The sequence below is a fragment of the Nesoenas mayeri genome (genome assembly GCF_963082525.1).
Source record: "Nesoenas mayeri genome assembly, chromosome: 15".
NCBI classification, from domain to species: domain Eukaryota; kingdom Metazoa; phylum Chordata; class Aves; order Columbiformes; family Columbidae; genus Nesoenas; species Nesoenas mayeri.
In genome coordinates this window covers 17236316-17259959 of record NC_137559.1, presented here as the reverse complement: position 1 = coordinate 17259959, position 23644 = coordinate 17236316, and the positions used below count along the sequence as shown (strand labels likewise).

General features: G+C 41.1%; 2 protein-coding genes across 11 annotated transcripts in view; one reads left to right on the top strand and one right to left on the bottom strand.

The window, feature by feature from the left end:
• Positions 1–40: 40 nt before the first annotated feature.
• BFAR (bifunctional apoptosis regulator) lies at positions 41–11950 on the bottom strand. Of its 6 annotated transcripts, XM_080353778.1 has the most exons (10): positions 11257–11950; positions 8777–9110; positions 8535–8607; positions 7217–7547; positions 6178–6379; positions 4800–4969; positions 4006–4150; positions 3583–3753; positions 2874–3076; positions 761–1977 (listed from the first exon to the last, which is right to left on the bottom strand). In XM_080353778.1, the coding sequence occupies exons 4-10, from the start codon at positions 7480–7482 to the stop codon at positions 1785–1787; spliced, it is 1350 nt and encodes a 449-aa protein (XP_080209904.1). In that variant the 5' UTR covers positions 7483–7547; positions 8535–8607; positions 8777–9110; positions 11257–11950; the 3' UTR covers positions 761–1784. The 6 variants fall into 6 exon arrangements, with proteins under 6 accessions (XP_080209907.1, XP_080209904.1, XP_080209906.1 ...); XM_080353781.1 differs by lacking the exon at positions 761–1977 and adding an exon at positions 41–584 and having other exon boundaries at positions 8535–9110; XM_080353780.1 differs by having other exon boundaries at positions 2874–3007; positions 8535–9110.
• A 390-nt stretch (positions 11951–12340) lies between these two features.
• The window catches only part of PARN (poly(A)-specific ribonuclease), a 60609-nt gene continuing 49305 nt past the window's right edge, over positions 12341–23644 (top strand). For 2 of the 5 annotated variants that reach the window (XM_080354327.1, XM_080354328.1), the window contains exons 1-10: positions 12341–12587; positions 14224–14303; positions 16091–16158; positions 16253–16334; positions 17078–17138; positions 17431–17596; positions 17830–17895; positions 19626–19664; positions 21477–21519; positions 22234–22314. In XM_080354327.1, the coding sequence (XP_080210453.1) occupies positions 16097–16158; positions 16253–16334; positions 17078–17138; positions 17431–17596; positions 17830–17895; positions 19626–19664; positions 21477–21519; positions 22234–22314 (600 nt within the window). In that variant the 5' untranslated portion in view covers positions 12341–12587; positions 14224–14303; positions 16091–16096. The remainder of the gene's footprint in view (positions 12588–14223; positions 14304–16090; positions 16159–16252; positions 16335–17077; positions 17139–17430; positions 17597–17829; positions 17896–19625; positions 19665–21476; positions 21520–22233; positions 22315–23644) is intronic. The other 3 variants (XM_080354326.1, XM_080354329.1, XM_080354325.1) reach the window with 2 other exon arrangements.

Here is a 23644-nt window from a genome sequence, read left to right as displayed (position 1 = left end):
TTTGCAGATTTTTCAGATTCATAATATTATTCTTTCCATTCCCGCGCCCCCAGCTCTAAGATACAAACCAAACTTTTCCACTAACATTTACCCTAATATGTGTTAACTTTGAACTGACCAGAAGAAACGCATGAGGTGACAGTGTCAGCACAAAGAGCCCTCTCATCCATATTAAACACTTACTGCAAAGCCTAATTTAACTGTCGCCTGTCATTCACCTGAAGTAGTCCTACCTGTATTAAAAATTACCTAATAGAATTATTTATTTTAGTCTTTGTTTTTTAAATGCAATTTTCCACGAAGCTGTGCATTTGCTACGGCTCCAGCTCCTTTCTCTATGTACGCTTTGAGTTTTCTGGAGACATGGGGAGTTCTACCCTTAGAACTTCAGAGCCGGGTTGAAAGGGGCGAATGTAACCATCGCCGAGACAGATGCATGAAAAATGGAGCGGTTCTGGCACCAGCTGCCGTTCCCACAAGTGTTTCACCCTGGACAGCAGGAGCTGGCAAAGTTCACAAGTGTTTGTAGATCAGAAGGATGTAACGATGGTTTTCACTACAGCCACTTCATAGTTTCTTGAAACCTTTTAGGAAGAGAAATCAGTAACACAAATTGCTGAATAATACACTTATGTTTACTTTCACCAACCTCACTTGTAGCTGTGGGGCTACAGAACAAATTTACACAAGTCAAAGCTAACAACAGGTACTTCAATACAGTGGAAAAAAAACCACAACACTTTTTTCGGAAGGATGAAGATTTCAAAAGAGATCTTTAATCTTTAAAAATATTCACAGGCAAATCTAAAGTTCATATTAATGATACAAATGAGGAAAACAAAACAAAACAAACCAAATCCAACAAAACACAAAAAGTCCCAATGCAGAATGCAAGGGACAAAACTCTTGGAAAATCTAATTTTTGCTTCAGTCAAAAACCTTAGGTTGACAAATGGCAATGCTGCTTATACAAAATAACCTGCCAGTCAATATTCGCTCGGAGATCTGGAGACACACATTCCATTGCAGTGAGACATAATTACTATGCCAGGTCACTTTTCAAAAATAATCGTTTTAACGGATAACCCCGAATTAAAGAATTAGCAACAGACTTCAAGAGGAGAGCGTCAAAGAAGCTGTTACTGAAGTCTAACTGATCAGAATATAAAAATTTGAATGGCAATCACCATATTTTCCCAAAGACAAAACCTCAAGCAGTTTTTGCCTTCAACAGGAGGAATTTCAGAACAAACTCTACTGTGAGGCTGTGTATTTGACCGTCACAGCTTTACATGTCAAGCAGACTGAAAACACAGAGGTACTTTCAGTATCAAGCCTATCCAGGAAGAACTTTCCTTTGGCAAACTTACATTCTGAGGAACAGGTTGCTGCTATGAAATGCTAAGTAAAAAAAATCAAATCAAATCACTGTAGCTGTTCAGAAGACACTGATTGTAAGGCAGGCTTAACAATAACCAGAATGCTCAAGATGGAATAGAGAAATTTGACTTGATCAACAACAGGGTGACATGACTGTGTAAGTTTCACGTGGCTAAATCAGCAATGTCACTTTTTGTTTTCAATAAACAATTCCTTTAGGATCATAAAGCCCATCCTCAGAGTTGGAATCAGCTGGGGTAAGAGGAACTGACCTTAAGGCTTTTTTGTATGTTTAAGTTCAGATAATCCACCCCTTTCACTACCACATATATGAAGAAGAAAAGCAAAGTTTATTTCAAATGTCCATTTTTAGGAGCTAAATGGCTCAAAAGTTCCACTGCCAGTCACTGCACTTGCGTGTCGAGACGCCTCACTTCTTTAACCACAAGATCAATGTTTATAATCGGGTTAAAGTACAAGGCCCAGTAAAACAAACAATTGCAGACAAACTGAGGAATAAAAGGCCAAAAAATGGCAACAAAAAGACCCTGGGTTGAGACCTTCCAGAAATGCCTCCACATTCTGTGAGGAATAGTCCTGTGAAAAAGGAAACGGAGAGGCTTAGACAAACTTCCCGTTGTATTTCTACCCATTCTAAGAACAGCTAATATGTGCTGCAGCCTCAAAATATATAGGACTTACTCAGGTAGCTGTAAAACATCATTTTACACTCCAGAAAAACTTCCTTAAAATACAGTAATAATGCTTCCTTATGCAAAATCTAGTAAGTCAATGTATTCAGAGCACAAAGCACAGCGAGTTAAAGCGGTGGGATCCCAGATGTGTCCCAGCTGAGCTCTCTCCTGAGCACGTTCTGCCCTCTGGCTGCCGGCACAGAAAGTGAACCCCAGCGCACACCAACATGGGAATTTCACCCATGCAAGTTCTAAAAACTAGCAATAAAAGATCACAGCAATGATTAGGTAATATTAATATGCATGAATTAAGGTGAAAGCGGTGACTGAACACAGAAATTTCTGAAATTCTGATCACTCATCAGAAACAATATCAGTGTAATCAAACCTATTTATGATCCTGAGGACTCATCCTTTAATAACTATATTATAAGTATGTAATGACAAAATTCTTCTGTATTTAGTTCTCAGCTGACAGCTAACACCAGTTCGCATAAAAGAAAATTCTCAAGGGGAGTTAGCATTTATGCCGTGGTTAAGCACGTGCTTATTACCGTTACTATATTGGCTACATCTGATCAGTAAAACCAACTATAAAAAAAAAAAAAATCAAGTATTCACAGAAATAAAGACATTCAAGAGCGAGTACTAGTGTATGTGCAGATTCAGATTCACATGTTCTTCCTAACCTCAGAGCTTAAACATCGTCATTTCAGTGAGCAACTGTGAAATTGTAAGACTGCTACTTTCTAAGGCGAGGTACTTCCTACCCTCTCCGCCCAGCTCGGTAAGACTTACTTCAGTTCTCTTCTCACCCAGAGCCTCCAAAGGGAGAATAATTCCAGAACAGAGAGCAACATGGCGTTGACAATTATAAATCTTGATGTCCAGTAGTGCACGTCCAACCAATCCCAAGCAAATTCAGCCATCAACTGGTATGGCAAAAAGAAATACTTTACAAGGAATTCTCTCCACTGTTTCCAAGTAGGATCCTTAAGGTCCTGTAAATTAGGGTAAAAAGACTGTTAATCAATTTCCTATTAAACAGACAGAATAGTGGCTTACTTCTACTACTCTTTTGTTGAAAAAATGTTTTTTAATACATTGAAGTCAGTAAGTTACCTTCCTGGCAAAAAATACTATAAGCCAATAATTTCCATTGGATTAGAATGAAACATCACAGACAGCTAGACCTCACAATCCCATTTGTTAAAATACAAGTATTTTGAGTGAGCAGCCTTACTATAGTCATGTGAACTCCAACAAAAATCAGTTTCACATATCTGAAGTCTCAAAAGCCTTAAATCAATCTTATTAAAAGTAATGGTCACACCTCTGGTGATTACATGCAATAAATTCAAGGAACTGCTTACTTTGTAGGATTTTTTTTTAGGTCATGTTGTAAAGAGATTAAACGGTGAATAACTACATCATGTATTTCTATGCTGCTAGTCTTAAAATACTCAGAACTAAAGCAAGTGGTATTTGGAATGTTTTGAACACTTACTAGTAGTTTTGTGACAATATCTTCATCCTTGTCTTCTTGCGTAGGGCAGATTGTGTGGATGAAAGGTAGGAAAGCCTCCGCATAATCAAACAAATACAGGTATAACATGCTGAGTCGTGGAGAACTCTTCAGCGCATACAGAAGAAAGAGTGATTTTCCTGGATTTACTGCCTGAAAGTTATCGAATTATTACGTTTCAAACAATGAAAAAATAAAACAAAAGGGACATTAGTCCCTTAGTTTTTTTCTGACAAACATTTTTCAAAGGATCCTTTTTCAAATGCAACAGTCCATTAAACCGAGCAGTTTTTACAAGGGTAATTCTACTACCTTAACACTCCTCCTGACTCTAAGAGAATTTTCTTTTAAATATATTATTTTAAAAATACTTAACGTACATGACAGACTTTATCTAAAGTTTACCTTATATTCCCAAAGGTTCTGTGGTGGTTTAACGCCTAAAGCTTTCACACATTCCAGTTCTGCCACAATAGCTTTTCTGTGGTTGCTGTTCTCTATACTGTAAGGCTCTTTTGTGAAATCCTCCTCTGTCAGTGTCAGCAGGAGTCTACAAAAGCAGAATTCAGAAGGTAAACAGCGCCTCTTCACCAAAAAGATACGACTAACAAATCAGCAATTACGTACTGAAACAATAAGATACTGAGAGAAGGTATCACCTTTGGCATTACACACCATATCAAGTGTTCTGAATCAACTGCATCTCAGGGCCTGGGTTTTAAATATCCTTCAAGTTTTCTCTTGCCTGCTTTCAGCATGCAAATTTATCAGCTTGTTGGCTATTAGAGAACACAGTTCTTGAGTACTTCACAGATCTAGCCTGGCCTCCTGAAATCAAACCTAGAGCTCTTGGGTGGAATGCAACAATATATACAGCACATGCTTTTTTTCACAAGAAACAAGAGGTGGGAGGGGTGGATAATATATTAGTAGAACTTCACTTTCAGGATCATTGCAGTCTGCACTGTCAGCATCATAAACATTTCTTAGAAAGTTTTCCGTTGGCTTGCTTAGTATCTACTATTAAAGCTTTCAACTACGAGTGTTAAAACTTCCCCTGAATTTTATTCTGATACATCAACAGAATATTCTCATAATCTAGGGAAGGAAGTACAGTCACTTCACAATATGCCGTCCCTAATGAGAGCCATCCTGTAGTCCAACCAAAGGACAGCTCTTTTGACAATTAGGCCTCTCACCTTCCATTCACTTTCTCCAGCAAAAATCTTTCTTTATAATGTGAAGCCCATGGGCCCAGCTGCTCCAGCCAAAGTATCACTTCCTCGGCAGTCCACTTAGCAACAGGCTTGTGGACAAGATGATCTTCTTCAAATTCTCTGCTGCTCCAGTGATATCCAAGCAGAACTACCTAAAGGTAGATTAAAAAAAAAAATCTTTTATCTGCAAAGCAAATATATTAATGATACAAATAAACACTCATAAATGAGCTTGAGATGTAGAATCTTCCATTTTATGAACCCTATAATATTCGGGTTATAAGAAAATATCTTGAAGTTTTACCCAATTTGTCTAACATCCATTTGCTGTATATTGCAATGGAAGTTACAGAATCATAGAATGACAGAATGTCAGGGGTTGAAGGGACCTGGAAAGCTCATCCAGTGCAATCCCCCCATGGAGCAGGAACACCCAGATGAGGTTACACAGGAAGGTGTCCAGGCGGGTTGGAATGTCTGCACAGAAGGAGACTCCACAACCTTCCTGGGCAACCTGGTCCAGTGTTCTGTTACCCTTACTGAGAAGAAGTTCCTTCTCAAATTAAAGTGGAACCTGCTGTGTTCCAGTTTGTACCCATTGCCCCTTGTCCTATCACTGGTTGTCACCAAGAAGAGCCTGGCTCCATCCTCCTGACACTCACCCTTTATATATCTGTAAACATTAATGAGGTCACCCCTCAGTGTTCTCTTGTCCAGCTCCAGAGCCCCAGCTCCCTCAGCCTTTCCTCACACGGGAGATGCTCCACTCCCTTCAGCATCTTTGTTGCCCTGCGCTGGACTCTCTCCAGCAGTTCCCTGTCCTGCTGGAACTGAGGGGCCCAGAACTGGACACAATATTCCAGGTGTGGTCTCCCCAGGGCAGAGTAGAGGGGCAGGAGAACCTCTCTGACCTACTGACCACCCCCTTCTAACCCACCCCAGGTACCACTGGCCTTCGGGGCCACAAGGGCCCAGTGCTGGCTCATGGTCACCCTGCTGTCCCCAGGACCCTCAGGTCCCTTTCCCCTACGCTGCTCTCTAATAGGTCGTTCCCCAACTTCTACTGGAACCTGGGGCTGTTCCTGCCCAGATTCAAGACTCTACACTTGCCCTTGTTCTATTTCATTAGGTTTTTCCCCGCCCAACTCTCCATCCTGTCCAGGTCTCTGATGGCAGCACAGCTTCCAGTGTCAGCCACTCCTCCCAGTTCCTGTCAGACAGCTCTGAACGCTACCTTATTAATTTCGTTCAGCTGAAATCTCTTCTGTGCTGACAATCTTTTTTATGTGTATGTAATTTAAGTATATTTCACTGCATGCTTAATGAAGTAAATATGGAAAACCACCCAGATGAAACTTACTGCCACACAAGTTAAAGCTGTCAGAACACCCGAGAAAAACCCTCCTCCTCGAGGATTAATTCTTCTTGTATTCTGTACTGTAGGAATCTGGTCATTCCCATACTTTTGGAAAGTTGCTAAGCTGCGTGTTGCCTCACCATTCTGTTGAATGTCTTCTTTTCTTTGTTCAATGGCGTCAGAAAATAGCTTTTCAGTAACATCTCTAAAGGGAAAAATATATGTCATTGTACTATAACTATTGAGGCTTAACCTTCAGAAAAGGGATTAATTTCTAGATTTTTGTTTTCCAGCCTCTACTAAAGCCTGTCATCCTTAAAAGCACAAAAACATTACTTAATACTTAGTAAAGTTAAACTTAAATAAATTACTTCCAAGCAATATTTTTCTTAGTTTCTAAACATAAAGTAAGTTAAAATAACACATTAAAAAAGAATACTTATTTCTTAGATAAAGCTATTTTTGTGTGTGCTCCTGGCAAGCCTTGATTATTCAAAAATGCTAAGTAAAAGACAACATAAAAGCCTATCATCAATCCTATCACGTATTTGTTAAAATATTATTTATCTAAGATAAAGTATTATTAACACAAGAACTTGTGGGTAATTCAAGACAGCAAACTGATATTTCTGATATCTGACAAGATCACATTTCTTCCTATAAATAATTTCTATTGCAGAAATAATTACATAATTATCAAAGATAAGTCTAACTTAGAATTGCCAGGAAACAACCAACTGTAGTAAAAGATGGAAGTATCTCAATACTAAAAAATGATCCCTCCTCTCCATTCCCCCCAAAAATTCAGAACTGGGAAAGAAACAACCAACCAAACAAACAAAACAAAGCCAACCAACCCACCCCTTAGTTACATACAGAAAAACATGCTTGAACAGTTCAGAACATCAAAAACTTGAGGACTTAAACATCCTTGTGAAAGTTCAGGTTACCAATAAACTATGAAAATCTGCAACAAACTCAAGAAAGCAGACAACTAATTTTAGTGGCTTTAGAAAGTAAAAAAATGGCATATTACCCTCACCTGAGGAGGATGTTGACTTTGGGGAAACCTTTCCATTTTTCTCTGCATTCGGGGCATTCATTCTTCTTGGACGACACCCACCACAAGGCGAGGCAATGTCTGCAGAAGCTGTGCCCGCAGTTCAGGGTGGTGGGATCGACTAGGATGTCGTAACAGCAGTGGCAAAGGAACTCGCTGACCGATATCCGCCGACCGATCTCAGGAGTATCATGTGTTTCAACTCCTGCCCTCTCCGTTTCACCTTGTGAAGTCTCATCTTCTTCCATTTTCCTCTATGCCTCACACAAACAGAAGGCTGTCTGAGATCTTCAAATCCACTAAGGCGTGACTTCTGCAAAGCAACAAGATAAACCTCATTAAGAAAAAGTTACTAAGGAAGTTTAGAATTGCAGCAGCATAATTTATCATAGTAATTCTTTTGTCACTGTGATGGTTTTAAACTTTTAAACTAACTTAACTCTCCCCAAAGTGTAATAAGATCTACTTTTACAACAACATACTCAATGCCAGGTACAATCAAAACCAGATTGGCTCAATCTCCCTGTATTTTCTATTCCTGTGTTACGTAACACATGAAAGTGAAACAAAAACCTGCAGTAACTGGGATTCAGATGATTTTCAACAGTATCCTTAATCAAGGCTTTAGTAAAAGACATAAATCAAAAGAAATATAATTAGAAAATACCCTCAGATAATACAAAAATAAAACACCAGAATAACGGAACGATCTCATTTACTTCATCGCTATTCTTTCCAAGCATATAGAATAAAACGTTTTTAACAGAGGTCAATGCTAGACATTGCTGGGCAATGTTTAAAAAAAAAAAAAAAAGAAAGAAAATCAATCCACAAAGTCATATGCTTCAGAACTATAAGGGATTGATCTGGAATGGTCTCCTTGCCATCTTAGTGAAAGACTGAACTCTATGTTAATTTTACTGGCAGTTACTATTTGCTAGTAGTTCAAAAAATGCACAAATTAGAAAAGTTTATGATTGTTCAAAGCTCACGGGAAGTACAAACCTATTTGCTTGATGTTCTTACTATATTCTCTCAGATGACTATACCTCGTTTTTTAAGAACACTGGTCCAGATCACTTACTACCGGTCACAGGTTAGAAGCTACAGAAAACGATACCATTTTCTCCTCAGACACTACCTAACCAAAATATGCTTACATTCTCCACCATGTGACTCCTGCTTACTACTAAATTACCATGTTTCCATCCAGAACAAGTACAAAGATGTAAACATGAAATACAGAATTAAAAAATAAAAAAATAATAAAAAAAATTACAAGCAGTACAGAAATACAAACCGATAGTGCAACTAGGATCCTCAGAGTGCTTACAAACACCTCTCTTCACAGCAAAACAAAGGTTGCTGGCTTTCTAAAAGACAAACGTGAAACATCACTTACAAGAGAAGAAATAAAAACAAGGTTTTCCAGCTACCAACATTCTTCTAGTTTTCCTGAAAGAGCGAGGCAATGGGATTTCTGCGGCTGCAAACCCACTGACTCAGCACCAAACAAGAGAAGCTCACAAGTAGAAACCTTACCAGCCCCGCTCCTGCCTCCCGCTTCCTCCTTCATTCCGCTTCCTCCCCCGGCGCTGCCCACGGGTCGGCCCCGCAGTCACGGCCGTTTCCTCCCCGCGGGAAGGCCCGGCCCATGGCGGGGGCGGTGGTACCGCAGCGCAGCACAGCCCGCCCCGGCACCGCTGCCAGCGGGCGCAGCCGCAGCCGCAACCCCGCCCGGGCCGGCCCCCGCACCGCTGCTCCGCCGAGCCGGGCCGCTCAGCCCCGGGCTGCGGAACGCAGGGCCCGGGCGCGGTGACCGCGGGCGCCTCTGCCGAGCGCAGCAGCGAGCGCATCGGTTCCGGCTGTAAACCGACTTGTAAAAAAAAATGGTTTTAATCTTTAACCGTTGTATTTCAAAGCTTTTAAATCGCCGCAAACACTGCTACACTCATTTTTCTCAGCGCGCTCCCGTAACGGTGAGCGCTGAGCTGCGTTTGCTGCATGTGCATCCGCACCCCCCGGTAACACTCCTGCACAGAACCTGCGGGCCACGTTTGATTTACAAGCCCAGATCTAGAGGTTTAATTTCAAGTGTAACTCGGATCTTTCAACGCCGGTTTGGCTGCAGTGCTAACGCAGGCTGCACCAGGTCACTGCACACACAGACTATTTTTACCACATGAGAGTATATCTATATATACACACATTCACAATTATTTATACCAGTCTGTGTTCCCTTACTGTATTTCTTTTTGACTAGATTCCAAAAAAAATGGAACGATATTTAAAAGTACTGTTGAGATGTATTTTTTCTCTGTGCAATATGGCGACATTTTCTTAAACGTTTTGTTGTAGTTCCAGTTTGACACAAACTACAAGTCCAGTTCAAACGACATTTGAGTTACCAAAACCAGATAATTAACTGTTTAATTTTTCCACCGTATTTCCGTTAAGAGACTTATTCAATGTTGTGGAAATGTAGCCTTTTTGCTGTATTCTATGAAGTTTCATGTATAAAATTGCAATGTAGTCTTGTAAAGAGCTGTTCATCTTGGGGAGCAGCCAACCTTTTCTGGTGTCATTTAAAAAATAAGAGATTTGAAAACTCTGTTTATCAACTATATATTCATAAGTACTGCTGCTTTAATATATACATGGAAAAGAACCACGCAGGTACTTAATTAGTTAGGCAAATATGTTATCTTCTGAAAGTAAACAAGATGTATGTCCTCCAAAATGTTTATTGACATATACAGCTGCAAACGGGAAAACTACCAAATAATGGGGATTAACATTTGAATAAATATGAGAATATTAAATTCTTCTCAATACATAATAGTATTTCCTTTTTATTGCAATATACTAAATACCGGAAGACAGTATATCGTTCCGAAAGAGGAACAAAGCCACAGAATGAGCCACCATCAAAAATTAGATTTGTATCCAAACCAGGTCTTCTCAGAAAACAAAAGGAATGCAAAGTATTCCCATCTACTCAAGCTCTAGTTATGCTGTTTGTGTCACTAGTAACAACAGTGGCAAATGCAAACAGAAGTCATCTAATAGTTAAAAAAAGCTTCAACAAACCCAAAAAAAGTAAATGAGGGGATTAACTGAACATTAGACCTTCAAAGAGAAAAGATGTATCAACTAGATAGAAATTGGCTGAGGTGGATAATTGTCCTAATTCAGCAGGGTACTCTGCTGTTACAGTAGAAATTTACTTTGTATCCTATATGAAGGGCACATTTCCAAGATGAGGGCACCACAAAAAAACAAGAGCATCCAATACTGTATCCAAGGTGAAATTGTATTAACTTGTAGTATAGATTATTGCACCACATAAATATATTTGGAGCTACTACCACCAGTGTCAATGTTAACTATAATTGCACTGGTTTAGTGCTGCCATTCAAGTTCTTTATACTTTTTCTCCTTTTGAGTTAAAAATAACTTATTTTTTAATAACTAAAACAAACCCCCCAAAAGATTAAGTGTTTCAAATTTTCCTCCTAAATATGTAATAATACCTATGTGTTGAAGTAGAAAATGTCTCATCTGGAATACGTGACACTTCAATTCTTATTAAGTACCTGCACTTTATTACAGCATCTTCTATTTCTACTTGCAGTTTAGCTTTATGTTACAGGTGAATAAAGCAAAGAATTCCTGGATTTGTCAGCTACTTGGGGAAAAAAATCAGGTTTCTAAAACAGCCATCAAGCACTTCTGAAGTGCCATGAGCACTTCAACCCAGAACCGAAGCAGCATTTCTTTAAACAGGAGTGAGATTAAAATTCTAGGCTTCAGCCAATCTCCTGCAAACCAGAAAAATATCTTTTTCTATTTTAGCTAACCTCTTACTGAACAGCAGTTAGTCATACAGATTATTTGCGGGGAGTGCATGCAGAATAAATTGTTTATACTGAAAAGGCAAAACTTAATCTTGTAGAATCTTTAAAAGCTCTCTCTGCTCAGTGCTGCATAATTCCGTATCTTCTACTCTATGCAGAAATTACCTCCTAATTCCTGTAGAATCTTCCGTTTGTTTTCATTCTGCTGTGTTCTGGCAAAGGTTCTCCCTCTGCTGTGCGAGCTGTGAACCCGCAGCACCGCGCCGAGCGCTGCACTGCGCTCCCCTCAGCTCCCACCCGTGAGCAAGACTCGCTCTCCGGGGCTGCTGCGCCCTTCCATGCTGCAGGGATCCCTTGCTGGGCCTTGAGCTTTGTCTGTGGTTATTCCACAATACTGCACGAAAATACTGGTTTTACCGTTTTAACAGGAAGACAAACGCTCCTTCCCCGACACCTCAACCGCGGCGGCCCCTCCGGACGCCTCACAACCGCCACTGCTCCGCCACCCCGGGGTCTCCTCAGCCAGTTCCCAGCCCTCCTCCCTCGCTGGTGCCGGCTCTGCCTTTCCCGTCTGAAAGGCAAAGACCGTGTTTCCCAACACCTGTGATATCTCAGAGCGCCCCACGGAAAACCAGCTGCTCTAGGGCTCCTTTCCCGCTCCGTAGCGGCTGCCAGAGCCGCCCCCCCGCACCGCTCCCCGGCACGGCGGGCGGCTGAGAGGCGCTTGTCAGGCCTAACGGTGCGGGGCGGCGGGACGGCTGCTGTTCGCACGTCAGCGGACAGGCCTCCCGTCCGGGAGCGGCTCCTCAGCCGCCGGGCCCGGCATCCTGAGGGCTCTCCCGGCTCCCCGCGGCCTGTCCCGCCGTCAGGCACCGCCCAGGGCAAGATGGCGGCCGAGCCGCCCCGCCCGCCGCCCCGGGGCGCTCACGTAGGCGCTCACGTGCGGCGGGGCGGTTTCCGGAAGCGCTCGGTGGGGCCGGGCGGGCGGGATGGAGGTGACCAGGAGCAGTGAGTGACCGGCCGCCCTGCGCGCCCCACGGTGGGAGGGAGGGAGGGAGGGAGGGAGGGACGGACGGACGGACGGACGGACGGACGGACGGACGGACGGACGCACGCACGCACGCTCTGAGCCGGCGGCGCAGGGGATGCCCCGCTGCCCCAGCTTCCCTTCCCTAGGCTGGCTGCGCGCTCCGGCCTCGGCCGCTCTGTCAGGCGCCGAGGGGTCCCCTGAGGGGCGGCGCTGGGGGGACGCGGCGGGACAGGCCGCTGCCCGGCCCGGGCTGGAGCGCGGCGGGCGGGACTCCCCGGCCCCTCCAGCGCCCCGCGCTCCCCGGAGCCAGTGCCGCCCGTGCCCGCCGGAGGGGCCGTGGGCCGCAGCCCTCAGCAGCCTCAGGTGTGTTTCACCCCTTTCCCCGCAGATTTTAAGGATAACCTAACCAAAGTGTACGAAGCCATTGAAGAGTCGGACTTCCTGGCAATTGACGGGGAGTTTTCAGGTACAGTCGCACCTGTTTCGTGTTCAGGGGCTGTTGGTGATGTCTGTGGGGTCCCGGGTGCCCCAGTTTGCTCAGGTAGTGGATCTCAGTGTTGGCTTGAAAAAGTTAAGGCTACCACAAAATTATTAAACCAGTTATTATATGTGTGATAGTCATACTCAGGCTGCCTCCACTCCCTCCCCACTTGTCAATTTAACAAGGAAAAGTGTAGAGTCCTGCATCTGGGCAGGAACAACCCCAGGTTCCAGTATAGGTTGGGAAATTACATATTAGAGAGCAGTGTAGGGGAAAGGGACCTGGGGATCCTGGTGGACAACAGGATGACCATGAGCCAGCACTGTGCCCTTGTGGCCAGGAAGGCCAATGGTACCTGGGGTGTATTAGAAGGGAGGTGGTTAGTAGATCAAGAGAGGTCCTCCTTCCCCTCTACTCTGCCCTGGTGAGACCCCATCTGGAATATTGTGTCCAGTTCTGGGCCCCTCAGTTCAAGAAGGACAGGGAACCGCTGGAGAGGGTCCAGCGTAGGGCAACCAAGATGATTAAGGGAGTGGAGCACCTCCCTTATGAGGAAAGGCTGAGGGAGCTGGGTCTCTTTAGTTTGGAGAAGAGGAGACTGAGGGATGACCTTATTAATGTTTATAAATATATAAAGGGTGAGTGCCATGAGGATGGAGCCAGGCTCTTCTCGTTGGCAAACAATGATAGGACAAGGGGCAATGGGATCAAGCTGGAACACAAGAGGTTCCACTTAAATTTGAGAAAAAACTTCTTCTCAGTAAGGCTGACAGAGCACTGGAACAGGCTGCCCAGGGGGGTTGTGGAGTCTCCTCTGGAGACATTCAAGACCCACCTGGACACGTTCCTGTGCAACCTCACCTAGGCGTTCCTGCTCCAGCAGGGGGATTGGACTAGATGATCTTTTGAGGTCCCTTCCAATCCCAAACATACTGTGATACTGTGATACTGTCATCTTTTAACATGGTAACTGATTTTCAATTGAAGCTTAGGAAAAAAACCCCATGACTTTAAACATGTCATGAAAGCAAGAGATTGGAATAAATAAGGGAGACTCTGCAAGTGTTTGGACAGGCAAAGACAGCAGTAAGAACTTTAACGTGTGTGAAATCCACAGGGTTTATGCATCAGAGAAATGCCTTAATAAGTGCTTTAGCTTTGGGATACAGACTTTGGTCAACCATGAAACATAAACGTGATCAGGCTTAGGTTCTATTATATGGGCTTGTGGAAATACGGGTGTTATGTATTGCTTAAGGTGACCGAGTCCTTCAGTAAATGTGTGGATAGCACTCTTCCCATTTTTAGTTTGACTTTGATCCTGAATTTTGTTGCAAAGTCCCATTGACATTATATTACTGATAGGCCTTTCCATGTTACCGTGGTGTTGACTAGGAGCCGGAGCAGCAGAGTTCTGCTGCTGGAATGCTACCATTAAATTGAGTGGCTTTTATGCTAAGACGCATGCTTCTATGCAGTAGAAAAATCTTTCTCGCGTGAAATAATGTTAACATGTTCCTTAAGTGAAAATGTTTCTCTTAAATTACCAGTTGTTGCATTTTTTTTGCTGTGGCTAATTTTGAAAAGCTTACTCAAAGGCAGATATGTTCTACTTTTTCAGGGATCAGCGACGGGCCTTCTGTTAGTGCATTAACCAATGGCTTTGACACCCCAGAAGAGAGGTATCAGAAGCTTAAAAAGGTAAAGTGTTTACCTTGACTAAAATGAAAATGCTGGGAAAAGCTTAGAACTTTTTAGTTCAGAATGGACACAATGTAACGAAATATGACAGAGGTCTGTAAAGTTGAGTTACATAGAGCGGATGGAGTTTGCTTGTTCATTGCCTCTACTAACACAAGCACTGGGGAGTGTTGCATTAAACTTGTAGAAGCCATGGTCAGAATAGACTGGTATCATTCTTTGTGCAAGAGTTAATACATAAAGGATGTTGAGAGTGTTAAAATTTATCAATTCAGAAGGTAGGAGAAATTCAGTGGCAAAGAAAGTACCCCAGGACTAGCATCCTTCCAAACTACCTCCCCTGCCAGCGTGTACCGTCCCTAAGAAAACTGAAATGCCAGCACCAACACCACCTCTGCCTCTCTGCAGCAAATAAAATACCTGAAAGAACAAGGTGCTGGAGGATGTTTAAAGAGTCTTGAAAAATAGTCAGATGAGCACAGGAGACAACATGTGGTGTGCGAGAGTCAAAAGGTCAAAGCTGTGATGTGGGCTGTGGGTTTGGTGTTTGGTTTTGACTTTCTTTTTCTGTAAGAGAAATGAATTGGAAAAGAGAAATGCTGAGCATCGCAGCACATGCTGTCTCTTGAAGCATCCAAGGAGTCAATAGGCACTGTTTACTAATATTCTGTTAAGAGACGTTGCAGGAGGAGGGCATTACTGGGTAGTGCTCCTACTGAGAAACTAGGACAAGAAATGGCAAAAACTGAGGACAATCCTAAAAAAAAAAACAAAAAACAACAAACCCAAACCCTAACAAAAAACAAAAAAAACCACCAAAAAAACCCCAAACCAAAACCCTAACACTAAAGGTGACAGTAAGAAGTACAGACCAGTCTCTGAAGAGCATCCCAGGAGCCAGATGATGCCGTATTCTGTTCACCTGGCTGGATAGAGCGTTTGACAGCTTCAGGGTAGCTGACAATTCCAGCCCTGCAGACACAGTCTCTGTTGCTCGTTGTGACATCTGGTGTGTCAGAATCCAGTTCCAAATTCCTTGTTGGCACCTTCGTAAAACTTAATATTTACCAGCTAATAAATTAACTTGAATATTGTTGGTGTTAATCTTTATACTCAAAAAACTAATTTTAGATGTCCTGTTGCCACCCATTGTTTTTTTTCCCTATGATAGAATTGAACAATCCAATCTGTTCTTTGCATTTAAAATGGATATTTGGCCCTCAGGAGGAATGAGTCTTTCAACAAGACCACAATGCTTGTTTATTTTCTCATATACTTGCAGCGCTGTTGAAAACCTTTCCAGTATTGATCCAACAATTATGAAATATGATAAAATGCCTAGTGACTGTGCTAGTACTTCTGTCTCATTATCCACCGTTAGCCACGTGGGTCAGAAGAATATTTGATGTATTATTGTGTGTATTTGAAAACTGGATGCAGACAGTGTCGCACAGTGAGGAATGTAAGACTGATGTCTGCTCTGGGTGCTGCATCTCTTGTGTGAGCAACAGGTGCAGAGAGAGGGACTTCCCTTGGTTCTTGTTTTTTAGGGAATGGAAATGCATACTACAAATCATCTTCGGGCAATAGTAAGATGGGAATGAAAACTAGCTGAAAAACTCTGGTGTATTTACTTCAAAATTACCAACAGAACATCGCTGGTTAAGAAGATTCAGATGTGCTTAATTTTGAAATGGAAAGAAATCATATTTATTGTGGGGGCACCCCAGTTGTCTTTGCATTTGTGTGATTTTTATTCTCATGCAAAATTTTCCTTTTCTTTCCAGCATTCCATGGATTTTTTGCTCTTTCAGTTTGGCCTTTGCACTTTTAAATATGATCACACAGAAGAAAAGTATGTTATTCTCTTATTCCTTGTTTTCTTAATTGAGGAATTTATGAAGTAATATTGATAAGCTGAGCTGACATGAAACTCATCTTTTTCACAGGTATATAATGAAGTCATTTAATTTCTATATTTTCCCAAAACCCTTTAACAGAAGTTCACCAGATGTCAAGTTTGTCTGTCAGGTGAGTAGAAAAACAAGTTGGATTTTGTTTGGATAAAGTATACCTGCAGCAGCCTTCTGAAAAATATTACCAGGAAAACTCTACATAATTGTAGAGGGAGAAGTGGTTGGTTCTTTTAACAGCTTAAAAGGCAAATAAACATAAGTTTTGTTGTTGTTTGGCTTTTTTGTTTGTGGGTTTCTTTGTTTTCTTATAGAAGAAAGTTAACAGCAATCCCTAAAAATGAACTTTAAGGGAATATCTTTGACTTCTGTTTTCAGCTCTTGTTACACGTTACATTGTGTGGTTTCTGGAATCGGAGATAATGTTCCAAATCTGTCAAGATGATTCTGTGTTTTTTTCTGGTTCCTTTCTTGTCTGTCTTCTTGCTCCCTTGCTCTTTTCTCTTTGATCCTCTGCTTATCTCCCTTTCACTGCTTCTCAGACTATTGCCAGCATTTTTTGGTCTTAGATTTGTTCTCCTGAACCACATTTTGCTTTCTGTACTTTCCTCTTTCCACATAGCTCGTTCTTTCCTCTTTATCCCTTTAGTGTATTTATTGTTCTTTTACTTTATGCAAGTTGAAAATAAATTGTAAAAGTAGCATAGCCTAAACTTGCTGTGGCTTCTTTAGGGTCACAAACTTGGTTGTGCTTGATTTTGGACTTAGTATAATTTCTTAAAAAGTATAAAAATAACTGAATTGATACTTTTGTGCTCCAGATACTTGTGCCAATTGTAAAGCTATTTTCATTTGTTGCAGAGTTCAAGTATAGATTTTTTAGCAAACCAAGGATTTGATTTTAATAAAGTTTTTCGCACTGGTGAGTTGTTTTGGTTTTCTTTCTTTCAATGTCCGCAAAATGTATGATTACATCTTTCTTTGTAGAAAATGAAAGAAGAAAAAGGCAGCCGTTCATGGTACTTTCTTAATACATAATGTAGCACTTAGAATTGCTCTTATCTAATTTACAGTTGTGCTGGTAGTTACTCCTTTATTTTGAGACTTCAGGGGTGTAACACTGGCAAGTGCTTGGTTAGTAATAAGTCTTTGCTAAATCATGTGTCCCTAATTTGTCTCTAATTATGATGAGATTTTTTTTTATTTTTAATTAGGAATTCCGTATTTAAATCAGGAGGAGGAAAGACAGCTAAGGGAACAGCTCGATGAGAAACGTTCTCAGGCCAATGGCGCAGGATCTCTGTCATACATTTCTCCTAATGCCACAAAGTGTCCTGTAACAATTCCTGAAGATCAGAAGAAATTCATTGAGAAAGTGGTGTAAGTAAAATTGTTTAATATCCTTGGAAGATGTTGAAACTAAAACGTAAACAACAGATACATGTTTGTGTGCCAAAGCTATTTTTAGTAGCTAAGCTATTTTTATTAGTTCACTAGTTGTGCAATAATTAACTTTTGTTTGTTATGGGGTGTTTTCTTGTCTTTTGGGGAGAGCTCTAAATATTGCAAAAACAAAATAGTAGATATAGAAGCAAATAATGTATTTCTTCCAGGGAACAGATTGAAGACTTATTAAAGAATGAAGAAAATGAAAGTTTGGAACTGGAACCATGTACAGGGTCAGTTTCTGAAATTACATCTAAAAAATTATTTATTTTGGTCACATAGAATTAGGGGAGTGACGAAGAAGATGATGATCTTTACTGGGGTTAAGTGTAGAAAAAACTACATTTGGCTGGTCTCCGAAGGATGAGAAAATGTGGTAATTTATATGGATGTCATGCTCTGCTTTATGAGTGTGGCAGAATGCAAACCTCCTTCCTTCGCTATGGAAGGAGCAGACACATCTCCCTCTCTCTGCTGCTTGAGCCTGACAGCTGCTTTTGCTTGATCCCAGAGTACCTGGCCAGGGTCATTAAGAGAGAGGAGAAGGGAGCGCAGAGGTGCCAGGGAGCCGCTGGGCGCCCATGGCCAGTGTGGGGGATGTTTAGAAGCTTCAGGGGCACCCACAGCCAGTGTGGGGTGCAGAGAAGCTTCTGGAATGCCCACAGTCAGATCTGATCAGCCTATAAAAACGGGATTCCCGTGGAGACTCCGCCCCTTGCGCGGATCTCTTGGAGCACGAGCTGAGCCGCTGCCGCCGGGAGCCGCTGCCCCCCGGGACGGAGACTCCGCTTGCCTTGCGCCACGGGTGTGAGTAAAATTAACCCTCGTGGGATTGCAAGTGTATCTGCTTTCCGTGCACATTTGCACGTGTATTTATACTTTCCGTGCACATTTGCACACGTACTTTCCGTGCTCAGTACAAGCACATGTACAAATTAATCCTCGCATAATCGCAAGTGTATTTTCCTCCCATGCTTCCACATAAGCACGTGTAATATTCCGTGCACATTTGCACGTGTATTTCTCCTCACAGGATTGCGAGTGTATTATAAATTTCCCTTCGCAGAATCGCGAGTGTACACTTTCCGTACTCAATACGAGTACGTGTGTCCCTTTAAAATAACCCCACACCGTGCTCAGGCAAGTGTGGGCTCTGCCCGGACTCAGGGCGGCTCCGGCATTGTTCTGGTGAAGCCACGTGCATGCACTCTGTGGACCTCCTGTTGTGTTAGTTGCTGACCCTTAATAATTTTCCTCAACTGATATCCAAACCTGTATTCAAGTCACTTTTGGAGTGCTAAACCCTGTTTCTCACCGGTGTAATACAAGTTGTTTTGGGCCCTGTTGTCCCTTAAACTAACCTCAGGGGGCCTCTGTGACAATGAGCCATAACATCTGCATGTGGTGACAACATATTTAAGTGTAGCCTAGAAGTGTCTTGCACATGTGAGCTTCCTTTTCCTATTGTTCCATAAGCCCTGGATATGCATTTTATAAACAGATTTCTCAAGCCTGTTGAGCTATCGGTTATTCGTAGTTGACGCTGTGTATTGAAACTGGTTTTGATGTGTTTCCTTCCTAAAGTCTATTTAACTTTGGAGCCCAGATGTTTGGAGAACGTGATTATTTCAAAAATTAAAATAATTTAGAAATACTGGAACATTGTGAAGCTGAGGGCAGGGTAACATCACTTTGTCTGTATTCAGTAATCATGGCGACAGAATATTTGCTTATGAGAAGATATGTGGGTAACTGCACAGAATAGTGTAAATGCCTTTACAGCTTGGCAACTGAACATCAGAATCCAGTAAAACCCCTCAAAGCCAGTAGGTTCTGGTTGCAGTGACCTGTGCTTTTGAAATAGTTCTAAAAATGACCATGGAGCTGGCTTTAACTGAACGTTATTACTTTGAAACACTTACCTAAGAGGAGTATTAGTAACACAACTCTCTTTTGATTTTAGATTTCAGAGGAAATTAATTTATCAGACGCTGAGCTGGAAGTAAGTTACTGGTAATGCTGCCTTACTGTGTATTGTTAGTAATTCTGATAAGAAATCTCAGTAAGATCTGATCTACTTAACCTCAGAGTTGGTTGATTTAGACTGTATTTTTCCTTTAAGATAATACTTTTATAATGATCTGAAGATAAATTGTGTTAGACTGGTTTGTGATGATTCATTTGACCATTTTAAAGCTTCGCATTTACATAACCATTCCTATGTAAATACTGTGAATAGCACAGCACAGCCTAGAATTATGTAACAAACGCAGCCTGACAGGGTTTCAGTGAACAGAAAGTGCATGTGCTGATGCAGATTGTGGGCTGTACTTGAAAAACTACTGGTTCTACGGTAGGTACTGGCTTAAAAATCCTAATTCTAGCAGTGATTCTCGTCTCCTTTCTTGGCTTATTATATCCCTTATCTTTGCTTAAACACATCCTAAGGCTTAAAGGCCTTAGGAGAGGCTGTAAGGCTGTACAGATGAGAGTTTCATTGTTCTGACTGCACTGGGGAAATGTGGAAAATACAGTGGAAATCTTTTTTTGTACGCCTAGTGAATTCAGTGTTACAACAACACCTGGCAATTTGTTGCTTACGCTGGAAGTGAATAAAATAAAGCTTCTCCCTTTAAAATTGAATTTCAAGAAGTGAGCTTGAGAACTAAGCTCAAAAATGGAAAGGTGTTCTATATTGATAGAATATCTGTAGCTTCCACTAAGACACAGTGTTATGTTTGTCTGACACTTGTATCTTCTCTCAGTGGACAGAAGAGTGTGTTTGTGAATTGTATTTTCCCATTCAGTGGTGTTGGTTGATGTGTGTGCAGCTGTGTACACGGGTGTGCAGACTAGAGGGAAAGCAAAGTTGTGAAGTTAGCATAGAGAAAACAGTGTGGCTATTGATTGCCCTTGTGTCCTGAACTCTTTGCAGGTCGTTTTCTTTATTTAAGTGTTGTTTTTTGGTGTATCCAAGGTCTGTGACTTGGAATTGAGATCTGCGTTCCAAACTGTGAGAAGCCAAGGTGGAGAGGGGCACAATAGTTCTCTTATTATAGTATGTGTTCTCTAGTACTAGTTTTAGTAGTAGCTAGGCAAAGGAAACATGCTGGCTCTGTGGTGGTTAGATAATTGTGGTTAGTTTATTTTAATAGGAAGATCAGATTAATATCCACTTGTTAAGCAGTGAAAGACAATATTCTCTGACCTTGCTATCAGTGGGATGCTCTGTGGCTCTGGGTATGGTGGTACCTTGGTGATTAAATGTGGTTGTGGTGGATTGATGTAAACCTGTAGTGGAGATAACAACATTTGTATGAATATTTCCTATTAGAACGTACTGTTAGCAGGAAGTTTAGGTTTGTTTATAAATAATAAAATAAGAGACTTAAAAGGCACATAGACACCAAAGAAACTGTCTTGTGGCTGCAAGTAAATGAGAGCTTTATCACCTGTGTTTTGCTTTTTTTGAACACAGAGATTATAGATTGTAGATGAAATATCTATATGACGTTTGCTTAATATTACTAAAATGTAAAGTTACGTGTTCCATAGCAATAAGAGGGGAAATTGCATAAGAAAATGCATTTTAGTGCCAGTTGTCATTAGATAGCATAAGGAGGCCAATTTAACTAGACTACTGCTTCAAATTTTCCATCATTTTAAATTAAAAAAGAGCTTTTAATAATTCTTTTGCACTTAAGACTTCTAGTAATATTGAGACGTGAAATTACCTACCCACTGTTACGTCTTCAATATGCTAAATGTCAAATTAATAACTACTTGTATTTACTTTTCATTTGTTTTGATGCAGATATCCAAAAGGTATCCACGTTGAAACTCTGGAGTCAGATAAGGTAATTAGGCATGTTGCTGCCCGTAACATTTGTTCTGTTTAAAGGGAATTGTATTTCTCAATTTTACCAACTCTCCTAACTTTTAGATCTAACTTGAGCTTTGCTATGAAAAATGCAAAAAATTTAAACAGAATACAATGTACTAGTTTCTAAATATTAAATCTGACCAACATATGAAGTGTAAGCATATATTTGTGTGGCTTAATATTCTTTTTTAAAGGATACTAAAGAGTGTAAGCATATATTTGTGTGGCTTAATATTCTTTTTTAAAGGATACTAAGGAGTACTTTAAAGTGTAGTGGATCTGACATTGAGTCTCAGTGGAAAGTCAGTCCCTTGGTGAAAAGTAGATCTTGATCTTAGAGGAAAATAGTGGCATTACCTGCTGTATCCTCACTTCCCAGCACAAATCTCTGCTTCAAAAGGTATTTACAATCCATTATTTACAAGGACGCACTGATAACCTTTCCTCAGAAGTAAAAGGTGGATTTAGTAAAAGTTAGGTTTGGATGGATCTAATAGAGCTTTCTGAAGAAAGGGCTTGGGAGTGGGTGATGAAGTGGCGCTTACAATAGAAACAAGTCATGTTGCCGGGTAACTGCTGTTGAGGTATGACTTAACTTTCTTTACAATGTACATTCACAGAAACTTGTGGTGGTCTTAAATATTAACTTCTCAGAGTCATTGCTCAAACTATACATTTTTTATTTTAGAAGGAGAGATACATTGTTATTAGCAAAGTAGATGAAGAAGAACGAAAAAGAAGAGAACAGCAGAAACAAGAAAAAGAACAGGTAAAAAGCTCCATTTCATTAGTTTACATGAAAGAGGGAGGGGGAGAATCCATGACTTCAGTCAGCTCTGCAAAGTTGTGCCATAGGCTTTGGGAGTAATTCCCTGTTGTTTGGTTGGGACTGTTGTCTGAAATGTATCATAGGCATTCTACCAGCTGACTTAAGCTTTGCAATAGAACAAGAACGGTTGCAAGACACTCTACAAAATGTTAAGGAGGAGTAATTGTAGAGTACTTAACCAATATCCTGAAGCAGTGAATTCCTCATTATATGAACCTGGTCTCTGAGAAGCGTGGTGTAGTAATAGCAAACATCAGCCGTTTGCATTTCTTAGTGCTGTATAACAACAGTCATTGCAAAAAGTCTTGCAGAAATTCTCGAGCAGGTTTTCACGTTATTTGAATTCACAAGCTGTTCTTGGAGTAGCACTCCCTTACAAAACTTGCTTGTCTGAGTTAAAATGTCCGGTACAATTAATAGGTCTTTGACTTTTCTTGTTGGAGACATGCTGCACATGAATACTGAGGGTCAGTCTGGTCTATTCAGGCACTCTTGGCGTTGTTGATGGGACTTGGTATTTTTGCTTGCTGAGCCTGACCCAAGTTTCTTGCAGCCGTAAGATGTGAATTGTGGGAATTCTTGATCCCGCTCTTGGGATTTGTGCTTACACGTTTCGAGATAGTCAACTCGGGTGCAGCAAATCATACTTGCATGCAGAATGCCTCTTGAGAAGGAAGGAGATACCAACAGAGACCTCAATTAACGTGATATCTCTTTTTCCAAAAGACAAGTTAGGGACAATTTTTTACTACAGTAGATTTTTATGAAGGAATCTTTATAGGTGTGTTATTTGCTCTGACTAGCAGCCTTCAGAACTGAACTGATTTCACTTCTGGTTGAATAAAGACAAATTATGCAAGACAGAAATTACTTCCCTAGACCGGAAAAAGAAAAATCTGTTAAATTCTTTAAGTGAAACTAAAATACATGCTGTAGTCAGACCTCCCCAAACAAATCTGAGTTAGTTTAAAATGTGTAACTCCTCTTATGTAATATTGTAGTTGTATAACATTTCTTCTTATTCATATAAATAGTGAAGAATGTTTCTTCCCCAATCTCAACATTAGCATAAAAATACAATCTGATTTAATAGAAATAACAATCAGGATTCAACTTACTGCATCTTATGACAATTTATCTATAAAATATGGCTCAAGTTATGTACCTTACTATCTTCTGGAGCGGTGTGCAGTCTAATAGCTGCTGAGCGCAGTTGCAGACATCGTACTGACAGTGAACTGCGGGCAGCTGTGTTGGTCTGGTTGGGGTC

Coding starts and splice junctions, on each gene's coding strand:
- BFAR (XM_080353778.1), bottom strand. CDS start 7,482: ATGGAAGAAGATGAGACTTCACAAGGTGAAACGGAGAGGGCAGGAGTT. Junction 4,970..6,177: donor CAGCTTTAACTTGTGTGGCA/GTAAGTTTCATC, acceptor ATCTACCTTTAG/GTAGTTCTGCTTGGATATCA. Junction 3,077..3,582: donor ATATTGTCACAAAACTACTA/GTAAGTGTTCAA, acceptor CCTAATTTACAG/GACCTTAAGGATCCTACTTG.